General features: G+C 44.0%; 1 protein-coding gene across 7 annotated transcripts in view; it reads right to left on the bottom strand.

Annotated features, from left to right (window-relative positions):
* The window catches only part of Itprid2 (ITPR interacting domain containing 2), an 82441-nt gene that overhangs the window by 11556 nt on the left and 44892 nt on the right, over positions 1-25993 (bottom strand). For all 7 annotated transcript variants that reach the window (XM_055600636.1, XM_055600638.1, XM_055600635.1 and 4 more), the window contains 14 exons: positions 25520-25766; positions 25207-25252; positions 21921-21970; positions 21036-21092; positions 19252-19291; positions 19066-19164; positions 17718-17926; positions 16290-16987; positions 10165-10237; positions 6263-6351; positions 3113-4312; positions 1269-1346; positions 1049-1176; positions 530-680 (listed from right to left, as the gene is read on the bottom strand). In XM_055600636.1, coding sequence (XP_055456611.1) covers positions 530-680; positions 1049-1176; positions 1269-1346; positions 3113-4312; positions 6263-6351; positions 10165-10237; positions 16290-16987; positions 17718-17926; positions 19066-19164; positions 19252-19291; positions 21036-21092; positions 21921-21970; positions 25207-25252; positions 25520-25730 — 3129 coding nt within the window. In that variant the 5' untranslated portion in view covers positions 25731-25766. The remainder of the gene's footprint in view (positions 1-529; positions 681-1048; positions 1177-1268; positions 1347-3112; positions 4313-6262; positions 6352-10164; positions 10238-16289; positions 16988-17717; positions 17927-19065; positions 19165-19251; positions 19292-21035; positions 21093-21920; positions 21971-25206; positions 25253-25519; positions 25767-25993) is intronic.

Here is a 25993-nt window from a genome sequence, read left to right on the forward strand (position 1 = left end):
GACCACTAGGGCACTGTCTGAGGGAAGGCCATGGAACGCTTAAGTCCATCCTTCAGCAGCAAAACCAAACCAAACTAAACCAACAAAAACAAGCCCACAAACAAACAAACAAACAAACAAACAAACAGAAAAGAACTAAGCTCCAACAAAGAAAAAATTCAGAGGGGTCAACTGTTTACTTAAACAAGGGCGGGTGGGGTAAAGGAGTAATACATTATGTTCTTTGGAGTTTCAAGCAGGAACACAAATTTAAAATAGTCATCTTTCAATTCATTAGAGTTTTTCCTTCAGAAACATAACTTTTGTGTGGACCTTTGCTTTTTCTATTACTCAAAATTATTAAGAATTTCAATTTATTTTTAAATATACTAAATATGAAACTTCGTACATAAAACTAATGTGTATGGGAGCGATGTGCTATGTGAGCATTATGCATGGTTCTATAGCATCCGAGCAAGTGGTTAAAATGAAGTTCCTGTCCTCAGCCACACTGTGCAGCCTCTGGACCGCCACAGCGTGGTGCTCATACCGGGAGCACAGAGGAGCGGAAGGGTGAAGGCACCCGCACGGCGCGGAGCTGCTCATCCAGGCCCAGCAGGCGCTCCTCCAGCTGCATCTCCAAGTCCTGCAGCTCCATCCGCACGGAGTTCCGTAGACCCTGCAGCTGGTCGACTTCATACCTGTCAGATTGGGACAAGCACAACTCTGGAAAATTGTAGCTGAGAGATTTCCAGTTACTACACTTTGAAATTCTATGACCTATGAAAGGTACTGAACTGCCATTTTAACATGCAGACAAAAGCTTGCCTGGGTAGCGGCTATATCTTGATTCCCTGCACCGTTCCCGCTCTGAAGAGCAGACTGCTCAGCATCTTCCTTGACACACTAGCGGCATGGGGACACCTCAGTCAAGTCCGTGTGCCTGTCTCTTACCTACACTGCTTCATTAAACACATAGTTCATGGTGTGCCAACAAAGCGGGGCTCTGAAGAAGCTATGCTGAGGCCTGCTTCTCTGAAGAGGCTCTGAGTACAGCAAGAGCCGTTACCTGTCCTCCTCTGTCATGTGAGGGTACACCATGGTTTGCTGCCGTAGCATGGCCAACTCCAAGTCCATCATCTGCGTTCTGAACAGGTTAAGGCTCCTCCGCACCACCTGAAGCTCCTGAAAGGCGTTCTGAAACGCAGTGTAACGGCATTACACTTCTGAGCCACACACATGGCTTTTTTTACAAATCTTTGCAACCAAAGATTTAAGAGGGCGCTTACTTCATAAAGAGGTAGAATAGACGACTTCTGAGCACTGTATGGAGCAGCAGCGAGATCGGGTCCTCTCATCAGCGGGTACTTCAAACACAGGAAACAGGATTAAAAGCCAGGGCAAAGTGACGCCCGCCAAGCTCTCTAAGTCACTGAGGTGACTACGGCATGCACTATCATAAACCCACACTGTTTTATACTGTAATCAGCAACAAAAGAAAGGAGTCTCTAATACTGCTGATTATTACCCAATATTCCAGGTCCAAATGACTATCTGGAAGGAGGAAGAGGCATGAAAAAGACGTGTGCGTGTATGCCCATGTATGTGCTCACAGAACTTCCTTCCTGCCTTGAGCAAGTAAGGAGAAAAGGCAAACTGACACCTGGAGATGTGTGAACAAAAGGAAGGGAGATGCGGCTGGCGAAAGCTGTGGTGGCCAGGCCAGCACACATCCCCTCAGTAAGACCTACGCTACTGTTACAGGCAGGAAGACAAAAGGCCGACTCACCCTCACTGCACAGGGAAGAAGAAAAACTGCAGAAGAAAACTGTGAGTGTGTGTGAGTGTGGACGTGTGAGTACGTGTGTGAATGAGCACATGGGTGAGATGAGTGTTTATGCGTGTAAATGAATGGGAGTAGTTTTGGTGTGTGTGACTGAGCGTGTACACCTGAGTGTGTGTGGATGCGAGTGCAGCAGGGGCTGTATCATGAAAAGCAAAAGTTACCTACAAGCAAAAGGTCAGTGATAGTGATACGATATATAGTGGTGATACGAGCTGAGCTTTCCACACTATTAAGACTTTGAAGCTCATGAAAAGAGCAGCAAGGACAGAGTCCTACAGTTGGAAAACAGCAACAAAAACACCCACCTTCCACCCAAGGGATGTGTTTAAGGATCCTTACAACCCTGAGCGCCCTGCTGTCCAGAAGCCCTGAAGCCCACTCCTAAGCACAGCGACTGCAAGTGTCTGTCACTGGGTGAGGGAGGCGGAGGTCTATCACTGAGCTGCTGATGGGACATCACCGCCAGCAAACTACAGCTGCAGTGGCTGGCCTGGAAAGGCCCCCCACAGATGTACACACAGAGGGCTCCAGCAGTCCCCAGCCGCACAGAAGCATGGCGGAAATGCTCAACAGCTCAGTCACAGCCAGAGCTGTGCTTTCTGAGGAAGGAGAAATGGCTAGGTTCTGGTGAGGCTGCAAACTGTGAGGGTAGCTGTCAGGAGCACAAGGGTGGTCTTTAAAATGGTGTCTTATCCTCTGAAAAGTTGCTACTTGGATTTTTTACCCAAGTGGCCTCCCGTCCACCATCACTGTAACAGGTGGCATGCACTGGGAACTCACACTTTACCTGACTCTCTGCGAAGTGGTTCCAGTTTTGAGCCCACGGAAAGAGAAGAGGTCTGTGCCAGAGGTGAGCAGGGAACAGGAAAGTTTAGTCAGAGAGCTACAAGAACCAAGAGAACACCGAGCCACTGGAGCCAACAAGAGACTTAGAAAATTATATCAGCACATCCAAATGACAGAGAAAAGGAGAAAAAGGACTGAGAAGGGAGACGCTTTTTAACAGGACACTCTAAGGTTCTAGACAAGGAGAAGGGAGGGAAGGCTGAAAGAAGAAAACACCGGAAACAATTCCTCCACAGAGTTGATTCTCAGCACTGCAATTAACTTTGTTCAGGATTAGATACAGCAGCCCCCACAAAACAGGAGGGGTGTGTCTAGGAGGGCGGGTGCAGACAAGTGCAGGCATGTAGGAAAATAAGCCGAGGTGGTTTGTTCTGGGCCCTAGCTTCCTGGTGAATTAAGAGGAATCCAGAATAATAAAATGTAAGAATCTCCTCATCTTACCTGTGAAAGGTTCTGTAGTGAGTGTCTGATATCATGCAACACTCTTCGCAGCTGCATCTCTATGGCAGAAGGAGGATTCACAGGGCATGTCCTGTATGGGTGGGCAGCGTGCCTACGCGAATAGGGGCAGCAGAAAGGAGAAGAGAAGGCACTGCACGAAGCACCTGATATGTTGGGGACACTGTGAGCACTCAGAGTCCTCATGTGTTCGCACAGGGGCCTGTCCTGCCACTCAGAGTGGGCAGAGTGAAGGGAGCAGGTGGACTGGGAGATCGGAGCAAACTTTGGGCAGGGGCCTAGCCTTCCCCGGAGGTTCTCCTCCAGCCGTGTCCCCTCACTCTGAGGGGCTGCTTCTCTCTTCCCAGAGGATGGGGGGATGAAGATGGTAGATTTAACCAAAGACTGGCCATCATGCTCAGTCACTTGCTTCTCTAATTCCTGCTCCTCTTCAGAGGTGTACTTGTAGGTGAAGGAGGGTGGGCTGCACCTGGTCTCTTTCCCTGGAGATAAGCGCACATTGACAGAAGACACAACCCTGACTGGGCTCAGTAAGGTGGTGGGCAGAGACTGAGACCTTCTCAGAGGATAGCCAGCTTTTGCAAGCAAGTACCTCTGTTTCAACATATCCGCTGATTTTATTAGGCTACGCCCTACTCTCTGGCCAGACACACTGCAAACCTTCATCTGAGCTCTCTGCAGGGCAGAATTCACTCTGTCCACAGAAGAGGGAAGCTCAGTTTTCTTTTCAGAGCTCACACCGCTGCACTGAGCTTCAATGGAAGCCAAGGACTTGAGAATATGGTGTGTGGTGTACTGGGCAAATTCACATTCGCTGCTCCTCTCCACATCACTGTCTCCACTCCCTTCCTGCAAGAGCTCTGTGGCGGGTGCTGGAGCTGCACCCTCCTCCACTTCAGTTGTCCGAGGGCCAGGGTCACCTGAACCGCTTATGGACTCTTTGTTCCCAGTGTCCTCTGCAGTGTCACACTGAGGGAAATCTTGGTTATCTGCTTTTCTCTTGTCGGCAGCCCCTTTTGCTCTTTCTTTCTGAATTGGTGCAAGAGACTCCTCCTCCGACTCATTAAAATATGGCTGGTCTTGTGCTGTAGGAGTCACGTGGTCTTCACCAAATGATGTGACAGTTGTTTCACTGTCACAGCTGTCAGCGCTGCTCCCCATGGCTTGCAGGGACTCGTGAACCTGTGGAGGCAAACATTTGGGAGGATGGGAACAGTTACCACTGACAGAAGAGGACAGACAGGTGTGTCTGGATCAGAGCTCTCCCCCTGTAGCTGTTGTGCAGTTTCTACATCCCTTCCTACTTGCTCATCAAGATGGTCTCAGATCTACTTTTCTTAAATTCCCTGTCCAACACATGAAAATGACTCAGAGTTGAACAAAAATTTCTTAATCTTCTTCCCTAATATCTATACTTTCCCTAGTTCTCCCCACCTTCTTGATATTCTGAAAGGAATCATGTCTCTTCCTCACAGCTAGCCAAACTTGTGATCATGTTGCTGCAGGAGAGGCCTCTCAGCAGCTTCACCCCAGGGTCTTCTGGATCAAACTCTTCTAGTAAGCCCCTCCCTCCCATGCTGCCACAGGGAGACCTCTTCAAAGAAGCTGTCATCCTTACTTGAAAGCCTAGTCACGGGTCTTATCTCTCCTTCTTCATCATGGCACATACCTCAGGCTGTCTTGTTTATTTCATCACAGCTACATACCCTCTTCCCACTGCCCATCTTTTGTGCACTCCATTATTCTTTATTAACTATGAATTTAATACACATAACCTGTCAAGTATCAGATCTAAGCCCATTCTATCCTAAGTATGCTCAAACCACCTTTATTAACTTACAGGCAAGCAAAATGCTCTAGAATAAATCTTATTTTATTTAAAAGAAATTGAGTGTCATGGAGTTTACTGAATGCTAAAAAGCAGGAAACAAGATTGTATAAGTACAAGAGAGGCAGACGGCCACTCTGTAAACATGATGGAGTGCAAAAACTCAAAGCTCAGTATCCATCAAACCCTTGACCCGCAGCACAGGAGAAGCCCTGCCCACTCACTCCAGGAGCACGCCGTGGGCTACATCCCCTGCTACTGTCCGAATCGTGAGACATGCAACCAAAGGTTTCTAGGCAACAAACACCACTTGTGCAGCATTATACAGCTGCAAGTTTTAAGTCGAGGAATTACAACTTGGGGAACAGATACCTATTTGCCTTTATCAGTAAGTTTTACGTTTTCATATTAGTGATTATCCTTTTTCCCTTTTAATGTGAAGAGTTCTCCTTAGTGTTTTTTTAATAGCTTTTCTTCTCTTGAGAATGTCATGCATGAATACAATGAGTTCTGACCACAACTGCACCCCAGTTCCCCACTCCAGCTCCCCTACACCCCCACCATGTCCCTAACTCTTTTCCTGGTAACACACTGTGTTTACTCTGGCTTGCCCACATGCACCTGAGCACAGGTTGCTCACTGGGACACGGGCGGCCAGATGGTGGCCAGAACCGCAGAGAAATGACCCCTCTGCTGCTGTCACCGATCTCACCTGAGGTGGACTCTGGACGCCCTCCGCCCACCTGACGGGTTCTTCCTGTGTCTCTTGGGTGTGTTTCCTGCCTTCAGATGCCATGTTTCTGGAAATCTCCTTATTTTTCTTATTTCAACTTTCAAACTTTATTAAAGACATTTGAACACCCTTCCTGTGTAGTCTGGGAATCTACACACCCACTCACCTCCACTCTTCAAGGATAAGTAAGTACCTGCTTTCTAGGGTACCTAGTACAGTTTTCATAAAAGCCATGTAATTGGCAGGAATGTGAATTTAAAAATAAACAAAAGTTATTATAAAATACTGGAATATAATAACTACAAGAAAATAATAAAAACACCAGACCAAGCAATTTAATAACCAAAGTAATTTAGTCACTAGTAATATACAACTAATATTTTTTTTAAATACCCAGAGTTCATGAATAAGTAAAACCTGAAACTCATAATCAAATACTTGGCCAAGCTCTACATTCCAGACATTTTATTCCTATTTCCATATGATAGACCACCTTACAATAAGACACAAAGACAGACTGCCTTAAAATGAGGAAGCTAGTGAAAGCGCCAATTAATACCGCAAACTGTACCTGCAGGTGATTGAGAGAGAGGCAGTCTGTGGAGTCCTCAGCAAAGCCGCTGCTGTCGGAGTGCTGACTTGCAGTTCGCAACAGATGATCTGTCAGTGGAAACATGCCATTAAACAAAAACCCTGCACAGGCCGCAATGGCAGCACCATCAGCATAGATGAGACACCCAGAAAAGCAAAGTGCTTCTGAAAAATCATGGCTGCAAAGCACAGCAAGTAACTCACGTCCAAGTAAAAGCGAATCAGATTTTCTATCAGACTCTCAGCACTCACTTGCTAATTAAGCTCTAATGGTAATGGATTTGATAAATCCAATTAAGTCCTACCATAGAGAAAAACTGGATGAAATAAAAATAAAAATTTACATTATGCAAACCTACAAAATGATTAAGAAGTGAGATTAGAAGTTTGTATGTAGAATACATTAAAAAGGTTCTGTATCTTTCTAGTACGAAAGAATGAAATTAAAGGCTATAAACTAAATCATTTGAAATGTATGTAAATATCTCTAATATTTATTGTAAAAGTATTTATATTAAGATTTTTTCATAACAATTACACAGAAGTGAGATTCAATTAACATATAATACTATAAACTCCAAAAACATATTTATTATTATGTCACAAAGCTCTATCCTTCTCTTTTTCTCTCTCTCTCTGTTTTTTGTTGTTGTTGTTTGTTTCTTTGAGATAGGTTCTCTGTGTAGCGTGTAGCCTTGGCTGTCCTGGACTCACTTCATAGACCAGGCTGGCCTTGAATTCACAGAGATCTGCCTGCCTCTGCCTCCCTGAGTGCTGATTTCTAGACATATGGATAAGTATATGTACTTATAAGAAAGATGCTAAGCACAGCAAGCGAGATGACATTCTATCCACGTTAGAACGACCACAAGGGGGACTTTATAGCCAGCACATTTGCAAGGATAAGTGAGACAGGAGAGTCTTGCAGAATTCCAAAAGCAACAGGCTAAACACAGTGTTGATCACTAATCTGATCCAGACAATATGAGTAAATAAAATCCAAAGTTCACTTGAGTTTAAGAACATTCCACTGGAGTTTTAGGGTTCATGAAATAGTGACTTTGTCCTGAGAAAAATCCTGCAACAGTGTTATGATTTAACAAAGCTGTCTGATGAGTTAAAGAAGTGACCCGTATCCTTAGCAAACCTAGCAATGCTGGGATAACTATCAAACTGAATTGTGATGAACTGCTACCACCAGTTCTAACTGGGCATGACATTCATCCAAAGTGACTCGCAACCTATGGCAGAGAGTTGTCACTGTACTGGTGTTCCATGTCATTTGCTTTGCTTTGTTTTAGAACTAGACTGTGAGCCCGTGAGGACAGGACCTTTACTTATTCCTAATGTTCTGTGTGTAGAACAACACGCCAGTGTTTGCGTAATGACTCAGTGGTGACTCTCAACAACAATTAAGCAGTTATAGAAATGACCTGTAGGTTAAAGTGACTACGTGGCTGGAAAGGGGAAGCCAGAGCAACTAGGTCAGACTCAGTTTCTTCAAAGATCTGCTCAGTGTTCAGCAGAATAGAATTTAAGGTCTGGGCCAGTTCCTGTAGGAGCTGAGCATTATGGGAGTAACACTTTAAAAGACAGTGTAGACTATGCAGGCCACAAATCATAGAGGCACTGCTGTGCTCATCTATAGCCCAAGAGACTCAAGTGGAGCTTGAGTATAGTGTGCCTGAGCTAAAGGTAAAGGCTTTGCCTAAAAGTAAACAAACAGCTTTCCTCAAGTCTAAGATGTTTCAGATCCACAAAAAACATAGTTCTCTGGGCTGAAGGGATGGCTCAGCAGTTAAGAGCACCTGTTTTTGCGGGGCACCTTGGTTCAACTCCCAGCACCCATATGGTGGTACACAAACAAATGTAACTCCAGTTTCAGGGGAAACAACACCCTCTCCTGGCCTCTGTGGGCACCAGGCACACCAGCAGTGCATGGACATACATGCAAGCAAAATCCTGATAAAAGAAGGAAAGCTTATAAAATGAAACCTACTTCTTTACTAGAGAAATTTAGACTTAAGAAGGATTAATCCTCAATTCTGGAAACATTGGATTATTACCTTAATTTAAAAGTTAGAAGCAGCATTTAAGTATCAAAACAAAACAAAAGACGACCATCTCTTTAGCATCAAAGAACATGAACAAAATCAGTGTAGTCTCGTCTGGCTTTTCATGAAGACCGTGGCTTCTGCACAAGAACGGTAGTGGACTCGCAGGCGTGTGACGCTGCCCTGTAATCTCTCGGCTGCAGCCGTGCTGAGCCACTGGTCCCTCTACGGCACAAGAGTGAGTCCCTGCACCTGAGCTTAGAGGAGTACTCCTGTAACGTCCTACCGTGAAGCCATGCCTTGTTTCAGTAACTTGTGACATGAGTACCTGTTGGTGATCATAATTCTGAAAGAATGCCCAGTTGTTGACATTCCACAGGATGCCTTCCAAAGCAGTTAAAATGTCCTCTTTCCTGTCCTCCTTTATCATGACTGCATATAAAAAACTCTTTTACTGTAACTTTATAAGAGATTTATTCACAAATGCTAACAGTTTTGCACATAGTGTCACAAGCAAGACACTGAAGATTGGTAAGCATGAGAAACTCAGAGCTGACGGTAAACTGGAGACATCTTCCCCATTACTCAGAGCTTTCCTAAAACCACCTACAGCAAATTCACTGTACTTTACCCTCCTCTGACACATGACAAGTTAGTTGCTTTAACCAACAGGCCCTTGCCTACCCACCTAAGGCAAAGACATAAGCATCACTTTACACCTAAAGACAGATGTATTTATTTATGGACTTAAGAAAGAAAGAAAATCCAACAGGAAAGGGCCTTTTGTGTCTGACTAGAGCCATCTGACTAGGGGCCCCTATTCTTCAATACTATCCTGCAATGAAAGAAAAGCCACATGCCAACTGTCTCTAGGGGGATTGCAGAGATCAGGCACACAAACATGTAATTTCCTGTTCTTAGAACATACATATACATTTTTGTTAAAAACAAAACAAAACAAAACAAAATGGGGGGTGGTTTGATATGTATAAAGTTTTAAAAATAAACAGTCCTACCTTCAGTGGTCATTTACCTTCTTCCTCTTTTTTGCTCTAAATATCAAAAGCTTTGTAATTTAAAACCAGATGGCATTTTCTAGTTGCAAGTCAAAAGTGTAAGGAATGGATCCAAAGGTTCTCTGGTCAATAATTAATGACTCAAGAGAAGAGTGGAATCTGCAGCCACTCACCTTTGATCTACAGTTTTATTTAACTGGTTTAACTGTTCCGAGTGAAGTGTGACAGTGGTTACAGTGCATGTGGTGTGTGCATGAAGAGCGCCAGAGACAGAGCAGAAGTTCTCAGTCCCAACAATGGAAAAGCGGTCTCAATCCGCTCAGTCCATGGACAGACTGGAAAAATATTTAGAGCAACCAAATATTTTTTTAATATTTATGTTTTGTTTTTTTAATTTAAAAAATCACTTTACAGCCTGATCCCAGCCCCCTTCAAGGCCCTTTCCTCCCAGCACTACCCCATGGCCCCCTCCATTTCCCCTCTCCTTCTCAGAGAAGGGGCCCTAAGTGGTACCAGCCCACCCTGGCACCTCAAGTCACAGCAGGACTAAGCACATCCTCTCCCACTGAGGCCAGACAAGGCAGCCTGGCTATGGGAATGAGGTCATTACAGGATAAACAATCTAGTATTAGCATATGACAATAAAATTTCCCCCCATAAAAATCCCAAAAATGTGTATGATTTTATATGATGATAAAACTCACCCCGTCTTGTACCTCATCTTTCACCCTTATATCTATTGCACACTGAGAGATAAACCCTTTCCTTCTCAGCTGACAATGGGTGCTTAGAGTGGGCAGTGGTCCACTTACCTCTTTTTGACTTGGCAAGACTTAGCTGGCAAGTGGCTGGCACGTGAGGTGCTTCTCCCTCGGTGCTCTGCACCTACAAGAGAACCCTATGTAGTTAAAACAGAGAATCTATGGCAAAGAACAGTGTATCTTGATGGTTATCACTGAACACATCAGTGACCTATCACATCTATCTAAAGTGTGCCAAACATTCTGTAGACAGTTTATCTCAAACTTGCCAACATGTCCCGCAGCTTAGCTTTCTGGCCCACTTCCCCCACTGAAATGCAGCACTCCACCTCGGTAGCTGGGCGAGAAATATAGCATCTAAGGAGCTGCACGTATAGAAAGGAGCTGCACGTATATAAGCTGTAAGAAAACTCCTCATTTAACAACTTCATTTCTGAAAAGATGTGAGACACGGCCCATACCAGGAAGTTGCCCCGAATGTTGACCGTTAAAGTAGTTCTGATCTGAGGAAGATGCTAATCTGTGCATCACGGGAGGCAATGACTGAGTCATATTTGAGGCAACTCTGAGTTTGGTATCTATGAAAGCAGGACACCATGCTCCCTAGTGCTGAATTTTCTGAAGTCTCTGAGTTTGAGGCATCAACTGTTACTCATGTATAAGAACATCCCAGCCTGATAACTACCAGACGTACTGGTATTATAAGTGAAAGGGTAATCTTAGTACAACTAGAATCTTAAAAAGTCTGACCTATGAAAATCTCTCTAAAACTTCTACTTAATGGAAGTGCCAAACCTACAAAAACTGCCTATCTTTTTTCTACTTGCACAACTATATCATTATTTAGAAAGTTCTGATTCTAAATGCCACCCTTGCTCTATGGCACACCAGCTGGCTACTCTAGTGTGACTATCAAGAGTAAACACTTGGGAGAGGCATATGTTAATTGCCACCACTCCACCACAAAAAAGTGAGCAAAATGGCCAAACATAGGTTTTCAATCTTGAACAAATCAATATGCAAATAGGAAAAAAACTTTTAGTTTGAACCCTGAATTCCAGCTATGAATTAATTCGAAAATAAGAAATATCCCATGGGAATGAGCAGAAAGCCAACAAGCAAACCACACCCACAAATCACACACACCACACACACCCACAAACCCGACACACACACAAACAGTACACACATAGAAATATCATACACACACGCCACCACAAAGCTTACTGCTACAATCCCCCAGTTCAGGGATTTGTGATTTGTGTTGACTTTACACTATGCTGTCCCATGAACCTCCAGTTATGGCCCGAAGAAACTGAGAGCAGCGACCACTTAACACCATTCTGAGTATGACACAAAGAAAGTAAGCTCTGCTGCTTTGTGCTACTATTTAAAAATTATATTATTCAAAGCAGCAGATACAATTTCAAGCGGAAAACCATTGTTGTCAGTGCAAGGGACCAGGACACATTTTCTTTTTATATTCAACAAAAGCCTATTATTAGCTGCTACTCAGGCCCAGTCTAATACAGACAGATTTCTTAAAAAAAAAAAAAAAAAATTCAGTACCTAGATTGAAAGAGTACAGAAGAAACCCAGATAACTATTTATAGTTTAGGAATCTTAGCTTAGACACAACAAATTACTCTGAAATGTAGGGTTACCAAATATTCTATTTCCTGAGAGATAAAGTGACCACAAAGTGGTGTGGATCTAAGAGCACGCTACATTCTCTGGCCAGCCAGCATTCATTCTAGGAGAAAATCTTTCACAGCCCTTCATCAGTGCAAGACGGGAACCAACAGCGGAAAGGGTCATGCTTACACAACTGCTAATATCAGGGAGACCACTGTCACTCAGCAAAATCTTACAGTACTAAGACTGTGAGTAAGGGCTTAGTTCTTAGCTTTTATTATTGGTCACAACTATGCAAAAGTCAGCTCTGAGTGGAAAATCATGATGCCAATACAGAATCACAATCTATATAGCAAGCTTTCCTAGTGCTGTGCTGGTAAACTGGCTCTGTGCTATAGGCAGCTTTGCTTAAAGTTTAGAAAATATAATCAAACATAACTGAATTGAATAATAAGTAACAGGCTTCATCATATAATTCTTTAAACTTTAGATAAGTTCAAAACTTTCCATAATAAAAGGAAGACATTAAGAAGCTGCTCAGGCCTAGCGTTTGGGGCCAGCTTTCTGAACCAGTGCCTAGCTACCATGGCTTTGGGTTTCTTGAGAGCAGCACCCTTTGAAAGCAGTTCTCGTCCAAGCCTTCCACTCAGGATCAAGATGACAGTAATCACTCAGCATTTTATATACAGGAAAGAGCAAATAATGCTGAAATAAAATTTAAATTAGAGTCTTACAAGTTATAGTTCTGTGTTGTATCACAAAGGAGAGAGAGAGTGAGTGAGAGAGAGAAAGACAGAGACAGAGAGACAGAGAGCTAGAAGAAATCATAGAATGTCTAGCCAGGAAGCTGTATGGGACTGTGACAGGAACTTGAGCTCTTGTGCACTCAGCTCGCTGATCTGCACCCGCCATGTTCCATGGCAACTGTATGGTGCCAGTAAGAGGAGCCAGATCTGAGTTCAAGTCTTCCTAATGCTATTTACTGGCTTCTGAAGTTATCTGTGAAAATTATCTGGTTTTGAAGTTATATGATAAAGGTTATTGTATAACTCTTCTACCACAGGTCCTTAAATCGATCTAAAGTAGCTGCAAGGGACCCATGACAGCAGATTCCTCTCAGCTTCCTTTGCAGATGCCAGTCCACCTCCAGAGATGCTCCGATATCCCTCAAAGAGACCATGAAAGCCACTGCTAGGAAGTGGCATCTAAGTGCCAGGAAGTGTAAGGGGAGGAAGAGCATTGCAAACAGCCTTTGTGCCAGTCTATGTTTCTGCAATTACGTCTACGTTATCTTAAAAAAACTGCTACGCTTTATAATACGCAACACACACAGTTTGTTTCCACCATTACATAATTTTTAAAGGACTCAAGTATTTTAGATTAAAAAAAAAAAAAGCAAGTAGCAAATCCAGTGACTATTTGAGATTTGGGCATCAGGGCAGATAGCAACTATTAGAATTCCTATTTGTATTTTCAGAAAGTACACATAGGAACACTATTAGAATTCCTATTTGTATTTTCAGAAAGTACACATAGGAACAGGCATGGAAGCACATGCCTGAATCCCAAAATTTGGGAGGCTGAAGCAGGAGAAGCAATGTGAGTTCAGGATTGGCTGAATAGCAAAATCTTTCTAAAGAAACAAAATTCACAGCCAAACTTACAAGGCCAGAGGAAAAATGCCACTGTTCCCTCAAGTACTTGACTGGTTTGGAATTATTTGAACTAGATCAATAAATAGAATAAACGCTAAAACTTTAGGAGCTAAAAGTAATCAGCTGGACTAGTTAAGTACAACAGTAAGTACAAGGGAGGCTAAGAAACTGCTACTTTGGCAGCTCAGGGAAGAGCACGTGTGCACAACTGCATCTAAACGGTCATTAGCACAGGGAGAGGACGTGTGCGCAACCGCCAAGTGCATCTGACGTGTTCGTCGGCAGAGAGGACCTGCCCGCACACAGGAGAAGGCTCCTCCCACCAGCCAGACACAGCTATCCGCAGCACAGCAGGTGTCCTTCAGCAGAGTCACTGTAGCTGTGAAACAGTCAAGACTCCTGTCTAACTCGTTACAGTGCTATGTAAACAAGCCAACAAGAAGAAACCAAAAAGTCCATCTAAGCCACTAAAAATTAAAACAGTAAAATCCTCTCCCAAACCCCAAGCAAAAGATGAGAAAGGATTTAGAATTTCTGGCTACTCGGGGCATTCTAGAACATTTTTAGAAGGCAGGCTGACTTTTAACTGAAACAGTCTACAGATTTTTTCTTTTTCACTTCTTAAACACAAAACCAGCCACTCTGATGCTCTTAGGACCGTATCAGTCTTGTCATTTGTTCAGCTCTCTTCACACTGAAGCATCCTCCCCCTTGGGTCCTGGTTACTGTCCGGTCTTACCTCCTGTCTGGGCTGATGAGACAGTCTCGGCCGCAGAGCCAGACCCTAGTCAGAGCTGCTGTGCCTCTTGGTGGAGAGCTGGCTTTCTGAGAGAAAACTCTAACTTGTACTTACTGCTCACAAAGGCACGAACATTCTCTACGGGGATCAGACCCCAAACAAAGGGAGTCTCCCAGAAAAGCACACAAGCGGCTCTTTTTAGGATGTAAGTTGGCCTCACAAGGGCTGTTCTCTTTGTCTGTTAGTACAATTCATAACATGCCTAAGAGGAAATGAAAATAACACATTTCCCTGCTTTATCCATTGTTTTATACACGTCTCTGAAGTTTCCAAACAGAAAAACACAATTCTCGGTGGTTTTAATGCATATTTTAAACAGGTATGAGAAAGAAAGAATTCATTATCCTTAAGGTTCATCTACTTACAATAGGCAAAGTTGACAAAATAATTTTTTATTTATCTGAGAAACCATTACACTATGTATACCAGGCTACTAGCCTAGAACATGTATGTAGCTTCAGCTTGTCTCAAACTCATGATCATCCTGCCTCAATCTTCTGGATGCTAGTATTACACATATGCCACACACACACACACACACACACACACACACACACACACACTCCAAATATCTAATATTCCAAAAAAGGTGCACATTAGTGTTGTTAACAGTTTTGCCAGCAGAGGGCGCAGATGAAAAGTTCTATGACTTTGGCAGGTAACTGTCACCAAACCCATCTATCACTTTATAAGCGTTAATTAAGGACCTTTTGCTCAGAACTCATGAATTCTTGAAAATCCTAGAAATTGCAAAAAGGACACTGTCAACTCACCGCTGTCCACATGAGTCACCAACATGAGGTTGTCAGCTACTGCTTAATTTGTATGTTTGTTCAGGGCAGTACAGAGCTATAGTATGGATGCTGTTGGATCCACTCAGCACAGAGGAGAGCACCCAGAGAAGGTTTGAACCCACACTCAGCAGTTAAGAATAGTTGGACGAAACAGCATTTAACAGAAACCAATAGGACACAGCCAGGGGTTTTAATACGATAGTCATAGTTCTCTTCCATATTCACGGTACTAAGGCACAAACTACTTTAGTGATTAAAAGAATGGAAACATAGACTTTTAAGGAAATATGAATATTTAAGAAAAGTAGCCTACAAGAAAACTATACCATATTACAAAGGGCTTCTTCTATCCCCCTTCATTTTAGTATTTAGCCATAATTAACATAAAAATTCCAAAAGCCACCAAAAAACATAAGCAGCTCTATCAGGAACTGAAATTTAAGTGAAATCTTCCCTAGTGTGCTGGATACAGAACTCCGCTAAGAGAACATTATGAGCACCAGCATTCACTCCCTTCTTCAACCTGAGAAAGTGTGACTCAGCAGCTAGTGGGTGCCACCGCCGAAGACCATCTTCCATACTTCCAACAGGAAAAATTACATTGTGCACATGCACACACATACGCCCCAGCCTCTTCCTGTTGAACATGACACAGCAATTTCCACCCACTGCTCCTCAGGCTGGGCACAGGCCTCCCGCAGTGCAGGAGCCTGCCCTGGACCAGGGCTGAACCCTGGGATCCGCGCCTGTGGCTGAGGAGGTCTGGGTGCACCTTGTGAGCAGGGACACCTCCTTTAATTCAGACTTCATGTTAAGCAGCGGGAGTGTGAATGGGTACAATATAGTCACCAGCTGTTAATCTGGACTGACACACCTGCCTCAGCAGCCTTCTACAGCCCCTTTCAGGCACACACCATTGCCACTCTCTGCTCATAAGGTGTCCTCATGCTGGTCACTGGTCACCCCTTAAAACTGAACTTCAAACCAGTGTGATTTCAGAATTGTCACTATTATGCAATGCTGACTTGGATCTGCATATCTACTCTCAGGGCTCTGACATCAAAATCGTGGGCTTGAGAAAAAGTGGTTGCAGATAAAATGTGACCTGATAGATGACAGCTGAGCCTGAGGGGCTCCACAGCACACACTTCTGGTATGGAAAGCATAAAAGAAGAAAGCACGAGCTCCCACAGCTGTGACTCTGTTAGCAACCTCCCATTTTACAAACACTTCCTAGAGCTTTGATTCCTAGCTCTTTACTTACAAAGTGGTGTCAGGAAATCTTTTGCCTACCTCTTCCATCTCAAAGGAGTCTTTCTGCTGCACCATTATATTTCTTATGGATGGGATGGCCAGGGGTGCACAGGGCTCCTTCTCACTCCCGGATGCATGGGCGTTGTTTAGCTCACTGCTGCCCTCCAGCTCACCTGGGCCGCACATGCTCACATCCTGACCTGAGTCAGCACCGGTGACAACAGGCCTCCAGAGCACTTTATTCTCCTGACTTGGAGCTTCTCTGCTTTGTTCCCCTTCCATTTTGTGGCTAATGGTACTGTCAGCTTCGTCAGAGAGTCTGTCAGCATCAGCGCTGTCTGTGATGGTGGACGAGCTACCTGAGACTTCTTCTGTAACCGTGGCCAGCATTGAGGATGACTCCTTCTTCTTTATAACTTTCGGGAGCTTGGGATCAGTCTTGCCACCGTCTTCACACAGTGAAACACATAGACTCCTTCCTTTCTCGCCAGCGGTGGGAGGGCTCCCTTCTCCTTTCTCTGCTTTATCAACACATAAGTTTAATTTTGATAGTGTTTTCATCAGGCGGTTTGCAGTGTTGCTTCGGGTCAGAGGCGGAGGGGAGTCTGCTGCCTCCTTGGTGGAGGCCACTGAGGACATACTTCCAATTCTCTGCAGGGGAGTACCAGAGACTTGGGAATATAAAGAAGAAAATGCATTGGCCACAGTAGTGAGCACTTCAATTTGACGAAAACGGCCTACAAAAGGAAAAAAGAAGTTATATGCTTTTTAGAATTCTAGCAATTGAATTCAGATCTCAAAGATTTCTATTTTTCCTGAGTGAAGATTCAAACCACTACATTGAAAGGGTAGGGAGAAGAAGATTTTTGCTGTAAAAAATTTATACTTCAAAAAAAAAATAGAAATAACCACACACACACAAAATGATGATAGCATTGAACATACCAGAACTAGCTATTAATCTCTAGTTATAATTTACTGTTGGGTCATGGACTCCTTTAAGCCTGTTCCAAATGTCTGCTAAGAAAATACATGTCAGAATATATTCTCAACTGAACTGGGTAATAGAATTAAAGGACGCGTAAGGCTGACCCATGAATAACCTTGCAGAAATCCTGTTTTGAAACAGTATTTGACAGAGCATAACCAAGCAGAGACAGGAGTGGAAAGGACCCATGTGGCCACAGGATTTTAGAATTCCATAAGAGCACCTGAAATGGACTGAGTTCAATTAGCACCCTCCCCTCCTCCTTTTTTCTTGAACAAATGCAAGTGGGCAATAAATACAAGGTTCTGCACAGAAATTATGAGTTAATGAGGGAAGGCAGACAGAATAACTTCTATAAATAGAATTGATTCAGAGTAAGTGAAAGAGCTATTTTATCATTAATCTTATTTTTAAATGTCAGGTGCTGACGCAGAGACTATCTGGCTGTTAACTTGTTAGAAATGGACATCAAACCTCACTTGTTAAAGCATAACTTGGGTTCTCGACTTCCATTCGTTGCATCTGTGCACTCAAAAAGACTTTAATGTCTATGCCTCTGGCAAAGGACGCCGAATTAAAAAATCTGGAAGGAATTTTAGATGCGATATCCGGTTCATCTCGTCCAAATCCAAGATTATATAGAATTTCTTCAGGATCTTCCTCATAAAGCTCCAGCAGCTCTGAGACACTACAACAAATGCAGAAGAGCATAAAGCTGTAAAGTGTGCTTGCCGTCTTCACTGCACTGCCAATAAACCCAGTCCCGCTGTCACCGTTCTTTACCTCTTCCCTGTCTTCTGACACTGTGCGCTCATGCACACAACTCCTAAATGAATACATAGGTGCATTTCCTGAGAGTACTGGGGTTGGAAAAACAGAAGCAAAAGCCCTGACCCCTCATCCCTACAATCGCAAAACAGACCAGACCCTCTAAGGAACTCCTCACCTTATTTTTTTGGTCATTTTTAAGGGATTCTCCAGAAAAGTAATTTGGACAAAGCATGATAAGAAAAGAACGGTTTCAAGGAAAAATATCTCAGGAAGCTCATACAGCCTTGGGACTAGGCCCCAGCTGTGAAACATACGCCTTGCAACTATCTTAGGAGAAGCAATGAAGGATACCAGCCAGGGTCAGAAAGCAGGGGCGGAGCTTCCTACAGCTCTCTCTCCACATCCACTCAGGAAATAGGAGGAGTAAGGTGAGGAGGATACGGGTTACATAAAGAGAAACTCTGACTTGGAATTCCAGGTTAGCCTGCTATCTCACTCCAGGGGTAACCCACACTCTCTGGGCTCAATGAGAGTAACAACAGCGATGGTTCGTGTATATAAGACAGTTCAATTTGCTTCAGAGGAAAGGTTATGATACAGTAATCTGTACAGCTATTTAAACTGGTTCCACAGGCCCAGGTAGTTGATTTAAAGTACATTTTAAAGATCGCTGGTTTAACACGTTGAAAACAAATTTAGCCTTAAATGTCAATCTACTAATTACGAAGGTTTACGCTGATTTCTATATCACAGTTCCACGAGGCTCTCAAAGGGGTTTTGGTTCTTTACAAAGAGAAGCTACTCCACTATGCAGCTTCTCTTTCAGGAATGCTCATGTAACTAACCGTTCCTTCCTAGATTCCAGCACTGCTGTGAACACAGTTGCTGCTTTTTGTTTGTTTAGTTACAGGGGTTGTTGGTTGTTGCGTAAGAAGCTCCTGTCACTTGTGACGGTCGAGAAAGCACTGGCTCCCTTGATTCATACTCTCCGCACCAAACACCAGAGGTGACAGGTTCGCTTCAGCACCACGTAGCCACAGCGTCACCAGGACTCACCTCGACACGGTACCACTGCTTTTCCCAGACCCAGTCGAATTCATACTTCTCCCTTTCTGATGGAACTGAAGCCTTCTCTCTTTGGCCAAGATATTGTTGCTACAAATATAATAAGATACTCTGAAACTTGATTATCTACAACCCTTTTTCACTTTTAGAAAGGAGCAGAACCAAGCAGGTACATACCAGTTTTCAACTTGAGCATCAGGTTCATGTAGGTGATTGGCTGCAAGTAAAAAAATAAATGAATAAATAATCGGAGAGCACAGTTGCTGGAAGAACAATGGCACAATCACAAGGAAGAGAGGTTATCACACTGCCATGGTTGGCTTGTTAAACAGCCACTGCTGAGGCTACACTGCAGAGAGGCATGAACTGGACCAGCAGCTCTGGGAGGTTGCTCATACTTTCTGGCAAGGCAAAACTACTTCTATATAAGTATTTAAAAATAAAGATCTATAAATAATCAATCACATCTCCGGAGCAGGTTGAAGCATAATGAGGAAAGTAAGCGGCATAAACTGGTGTATGCAGTGCTATTAAATTTCAAAGCTGTCAATCAAGAACGTTTTAAGAGTAAATGAGACTGGGTGCCATTCAGTAGAACCACAACAGTCACATGTTTCTTAAGTGTTTTTGAGGTTAGTGCCTAACGTGAAAAGCTCTGCACCTTTCCAGTGCAGCGTGTTCTAAAACCTTCCTCTCAGCTTTATCCTAGATTAACAAGTTCAAGGCAAATGGAAACCTCTAAACCAGGGTTTAGAATTACTTTTATCATATTTTTAGAAAAATGAAACAAGTGAATTAATAACAAAAATGTCCACTTTAGCAGTTGACTTTTTCATTTCTGATGTGCAAAACTGTGAGAAGATTTTTTTCTTCTTTGCACTTCCTACCAATACTACCATTTGATATCATGAAGCCTCCCGGGCAGACATCAAAGCACTGATCTGAGGGACGCTTCAGAAGGGGCTGACAAGATGTTTAAGAATGCCGACTTGTAAGCTGAAAATTAACGTTTTCAATTATTCCTTGAAAAATGCAGAGATAATGAATATATGTACTCTAAATTTTGGATGCTAGAATGCTCTACATAAGCAACTCATCTTACAAATGGCAGTTAAAGTACAAAAGGATCAAGGAGGCTGAATTCAGTGGAGAAATTCACTCTTCATCAGCTTGTATTTTTTAAGCATTTAATAAAATGTTTAGTTCTTTGTAAAGGCTGCCAATAACCTGTTCCACTAATGAAATAAAACAAAATCAACATGGAGTAGGGCATGGTGGCTCACACCGGAAATCCCAGCACCAAGGAGGCAAAGCCTCACTGTGAATCTGAGGTCAGCCTGAGGCTATGTGGGGAATTCAAGGCCACTTTGGCTCCACAGTGCAAACCTGAGGGACCAAGTGAAAGCCCTACCTTATAACACCAAGAAACTAACTTTAAAAGGAGAAACCCAACTTTTTATTGGGAACCTACAGAGAATTTAACAATATGCTTTTATAGTGCTAAGGCAACTTGAAATAGGCACCAGCATAATGATCTAATTTCCAACTCTATTTGGTCTCTGTCCTTTAATCTTTAACCATCTTTAACCGTTGGGAAAAAAAGAGGGAAATATAAGGAGAATGACAAGCCACAGCTGTGTGACATGAGTGAACTTCCCTAAAGTAAAACGAAGCTTCAACTTAGTTTTCTTCTGAATAAATATTTAAGCTCCCTTCCTTTTTTGGAACAGTTTTCCTCTCATTTTTATCACCATAGTTTTGTCACAAACAGTTCCTGCAAGCATTTCAGTCAGCAAGATGTCGCTGTGGTATTTCAGAGGCATCCAGGCAGGAATCGTACAGGGTACAGGTTAGGGCAGGGAATGTGCGCCACTGTCGGGAGCTTTAAATGTATCTCCCAGAGTTCTAGGTCCCTCAGAGAACCAAAGCCACAGCGAGAGGCCGTCCCTCAGCAAACGTACCTTCAGCTCCCAGTGATAAGTCATCTTCAAAGCTCCCTCCATTCCTCACAGGCACACCTGAAACAGTGTGGGAAGTCAGAAACCACACCCTCCTGCTCTGCTCCTCTGCACTACTGTACCACGTCCTAGATTAAGCAAGTCAACCAGCCAAGGTATTTCACAAAGCACAGGAAAATACCTCCGAACTGAATACACTCAAAAATTATTGAGATTACATCATTTCAGAAAGCAAACATATTTTTCTCTGTTGTGAGAAACTATGTTTGCAGCCAGGTAAAATTTCCAGAATTTCAGGGCTCATCATTTATATGTCTTATGCTCTGAAGACATTTGATTAGACAAACTACTTCACCAGAGTTCCACAGAAAACCAGGTCTCACAGCAACCAGTTCTTTCTCACCTTCACGGTGTAGGACCTCAAGCTGCAGTCTCCTCACACTGTAGATACTTCCTATTCACCCTGTCACTCCTTACCTGTACATTCTTGTTGTACTTTGAACTTGAGAATATTGTCTTGCAAAGGTGTTAAAATTAGGTGTGGCAATTTCAGTTAGTGTAAGCAAAGAAATGCTACCCTAAAGTTAACCTAGTTCCCTCATTTTGCATTTTCTTTACATTTGCATATCATAGTCTATATTTAACCAGTCTTTATAATATGTCACTGGGAATCAGAATATAAGTATGACATTGTGAAAAGCTTTGGGAATCAAAATTTCTTAAAGTTACTGTGCTTTTGTGGACTCTAACAACACTTTTCCCTTTGAGCGTCTAGCTCAGAATGGTGTATTTTATAGACATGAGCCTTTCTTTTGTAATGCACATATACACGCTCACCTAAAAGAAAAAGAGGACTCTCACTTTTTAAAAAAGAAAACTATCTCTTACCCTTCAGCGTACCACTGCTTTGCTCATCCAGTGAGGCTCCCAAAGGAGTGCTGCAATCACAGAAACACAGAAGCCTCAGTCTTCTGAGAACCCATCTAGAGAACTGTCACTGCACAGCCTGACTTTAGAATTATAGCACAGCAGGCATCTCAATCAATTTAGTGCTCCTCCCCAAACACCAGGAATGTGAGTGGCTTACATAAGTGGTGTCCTTCTAACTAAGCAAGTACCTGCTGTCAAGTCAGTTCACCAGCAATGACTTAATCACAGGTTCGCTCTGCAGCAATTAAGAGCGGGATGGCAATAACACTCTATACGAATAGTTATTTTCTTTGCAAAAACAGAGAGAAGATACAGGGGGAGGGAGGGAGGGGGAGAAAGAGTGTGTGTGTCTATCTGTCTGTGTATGTGTGTGACACAAGGCTAAAAAAATGTTCCCCTCAATCCCTTCTACCGAAACAAACAACAAAAACGCAGGATTAGAAGAAAGCACATTTTCAGTGGTAAGCAACTTCATCTGCTAAAACAAAAAGTTACAGGAGTTAGGAACTACGCTCAAGAGTTCTTAACTCCTGCATGCCAATCGAGCCGGCAGCTCAGAGCATACCAAGTAGGCTGGACCTCAGCTGAAGCCTTTCTCACAGGACAGAGGCAAGCCGCCTCAGCAGCACTGTCTGCTTCTAAGCTCCAGCAAGTACACACCTTTCTCACTTAACTGTGAGAAGTCCTGAGTTCAGCTTAGAATCAGAGTTAAGGATCAGCCAAAGCTGACTTTCTTCAGAATGTCTGTAGTTCAAACACAAATGTCTCCAAATCAGTTTTCAAATACAAAGGCATCTTTACTTTTCTCGAAACATCTTAGTTTTGTGACTTGAATCACAGAAACATTCCTTTGCTCTGCAGGTTCTATTCTGTGATACAGACTTCAGTTTCTCAGTAACAGTTCCTACCTGTTAACAATTTACGTCATAAGTGGGATCCATCCTGGAAAGTATCTGTTTCAAAGAAATGCTACTGAATGCCAATTAAACATGTGGGCAAATCCATAAGCAAGGCGGTTCTCGAAAATTAGTGCTTTCCAGATGTAGAAGTACCATGAGCAAGTACGACATGGGCATTGGTAAAACTTCTAATTCTAGGGTTTTGCAAACATTTCGATTAAGCCTTAATTTTATGTCATTAAAAAACTTTGGGTTTTGTTTTTGTTTTTGTTTTTTCTCTCCTGCTGGCTTTTCCCTTAGCTGGGCCAAAACACTCTTTCTATGCCCACAGCTGCCAGTGTTGGTTTGCACTAACAGAAAATGGTAAGTAGGCAGATTGCAACTGGCCTTCTTCAAATGCCAGCTCTCCACTCCTAACTACCCTGCCCCAAATCAACCAGAATCTCTCCTGCTTCCTAGACATTACCTCAAGCAATCTGGCTATGGAAAAAGAAGTAGCTGTCAGAATAAAGACTCCACCGGAGAAGGAAAAGCAAGACTTCTTCACTCAGGATATGGATAGCAATGAGAAAACAGTATTTCAGAATTTAGGAAGGGAGGAAAATGCTGTCCTTCGGATCATTTGCACATAATATACAAAATACATTAACATTCAACTCTTGAGAAGGACCCCAAATTGCTATTTAAAAAAATACTGTTGCAAATACCCTAGCAGTCAAATATACAACAGAATAGCCAGCATTAACTTTCCCAGGAAACCAGTACTGTTTGTGCATTGAATAGAGGTAGTATAAGAACAAGAAAGAAATCTATGAGGAGAGGGGCAGTAGGTACATAATCTGTGCACATTAAGTCTAGCAACAAAACTTCTGGAATTTTCTGGACCGAGCTTGTGTCCTGGTTAATGTCAGCATTCTCCTACGGCATTTACCTGAAAGATGTATTTATTTCCTGTCTACCTGATATGATCCTTCCACAATTCCAATTACTTTTCTAAATGTGATTTTTTTTTCTCTTGTTCTTACATTAAAAAAAAAAAAATTCCCTTGGCTATCCACTTGAAATAAAATGCTAGGAATATGGAGACCTACTTTAAGGGCACACCAATACTGTATTCAGGAATGGATTTCAAAATGCAAACTTTAAAGACTTGAATCAAAGTAAGGATAGACTATCCTCCTCACTGCTTGCTGTGAAAACCCCAAAGGCACTGCTTTGTAAGTTCTCTCCTAAAAAGTCCTGAAGGAATGCACTTAAAATTTCAGCCTTCTAATTTCACACTATTCTGATGAAGAGCCTACAGTGCTCTGTAAAGGCCTGAGTTAAACTGAGCTGGGTTGTTAGCCTAAAGATGTCTTGAAGCAATGTATTTGCCTCTGTCATCTATGATAGGAATGTCTATACATCCCATAAAATTTCCGCAAGTCTAAGACAACACTAAAAAAAGTAAAACTATGCAGTGAACAATCAGTATGGCCCCAGTTGCTCACTAATGCAGAGACAGCAATATTCTGTCTGTCTTTAGGGGACAAAAATTACAATCACATATAAGAATCACTTTCAAAAATTAAAAAAAAAACACAACCAAATAATTCCTAGAACAAATATAATTTGAGAAAGCAATAATATGCCCAGAAGCAAAAGCCTGCAAAAGTTTAAAAGCTAGATATAGACTTTACCCAAGATTTTTCAAAGAGCAAATAAATTAGGGAAAGACAAAAGTGAAACACGTTTCAGTATAGTCGGATTCACTTACAATATAACCTATCTCCTCTGTATTTTATCAAACATTGTTTTGTGCCGTTTGTCAAAGCATAAAACTAAATAGACTCCTGCAGTTTGAAAGCCTTCAAAGCTCCAATTTCCTCATGCAAATCCTAATGCCACCTCACAAACCCCTGTCCAAGGAGTTAAAAACTCCAAGGACCAAGCTGGCTAGCTATAATAGCTCCCGGGAGACTTAAGGCACACAACCCAAATTAAAGCCCGGTTAGAGTAGCTAAGTAAATTAAACTTCGCTAAAACACGTTTGAGAGGAAAATGATTCCGTGCCAGATACGCAGATGCCAAAACAAAGAAAACTAAAACATCCCGGGAAACATCAGAATTCTTTCAAGAGAAGCCACGGCCGGCCCAAGTAGCATCACCAAGACCTGTTTTAGTTTCTGATCTGCTGCTGACATCACGCCCGGGCTGCTGAGGTCCTAACCATAAAGTAAACCAAAGAATCAGCAGGCACAGCACTTGCGGTTCTGCTCGCTTCGAGAAGGAAGCTTTCGGCCGGCTCACTTTCCGGTCCCCGGCTTGGGGGAACCGGCGGCGCGGCGCGGCCGAGCGGGACTCACCGGCAGTCTTTGAGCCAGATCGCGATCTTCTCGTTGGGCACGTTTCCTGCGGGGCAGAGCAACGGGACAGCCCGTTAGGGACCCCAAAGGGGCGCAGAGGCTGCGCCAGCCCGACGCTCCCCGGCAGGAGAACCCGCCGGGGCACAGGCAGCGGGCACCCGACCCAGGGGAGCCGGCGCGCGGCCCGGGGCACTCGCTGGCGCCGGGGCGCCGGCCCCGCGCGCGTCGGAGGGCCGGGGGCGTCGGGTCCCCGCGCCCGGGGGCACGGAGCGCGCCGCCTCCCCTACCGCGCGCCCCGGCCCCGCGCACCGACCTCGCCCCGCGGCCGCCGGCAGCTTCGCGCCCGGGAGGTCCTCCTCGTCGTCCTCGTCCTCGTCCTGCGTCGTCGCCTCCGTGGACAGATCCTCGGTCTCCGACGCCTGCCAGGAGCTGCGGCACTTGGCCCAGGCCTTCCTCCTGCGACTCGCCACTTGCCACTCCAGTTCCTCCTCCGCCTCCGCCGACGCCGCCTGGGGTCGGTTCATGGCCGCGCCGGGGGCTCCGCGGGGCCCGGCCCGAGCCTGCGCGGGACACGGCGGCGGCAGCGGGGACCCCCGCCGCTGCTGTCAGCGCCCAGCCGGGCAGGGGGCCCGGGGGAGCCGGAGCGGGCGCCGCAGGAGGAGGGGACGGGGAGGGAGGGAGGGAAGGGAAGGAGGGAGGGGCGGAGGGCCGGCGCTTCACGTGAACCCGGCCCGGCGGGGCGCAGCGGCGCGAGTGGCGCCGGGGAGCGCGGGTAGGCGCGCGGCGC

This window comes from Psammomys obesus, unplaced genomic scaffold (genome assembly GCF_907164565.1).
Source record: "Psammomys obesus unplaced genomic scaffold, mPsaObe1.curated_primary_1811, whole genome shotgun sequence".
Classification (NCBI taxonomy): Eukaryota; Metazoa; Chordata; class Mammalia; order Rodentia; family Muridae; genus Psammomys; species Psammomys obesus.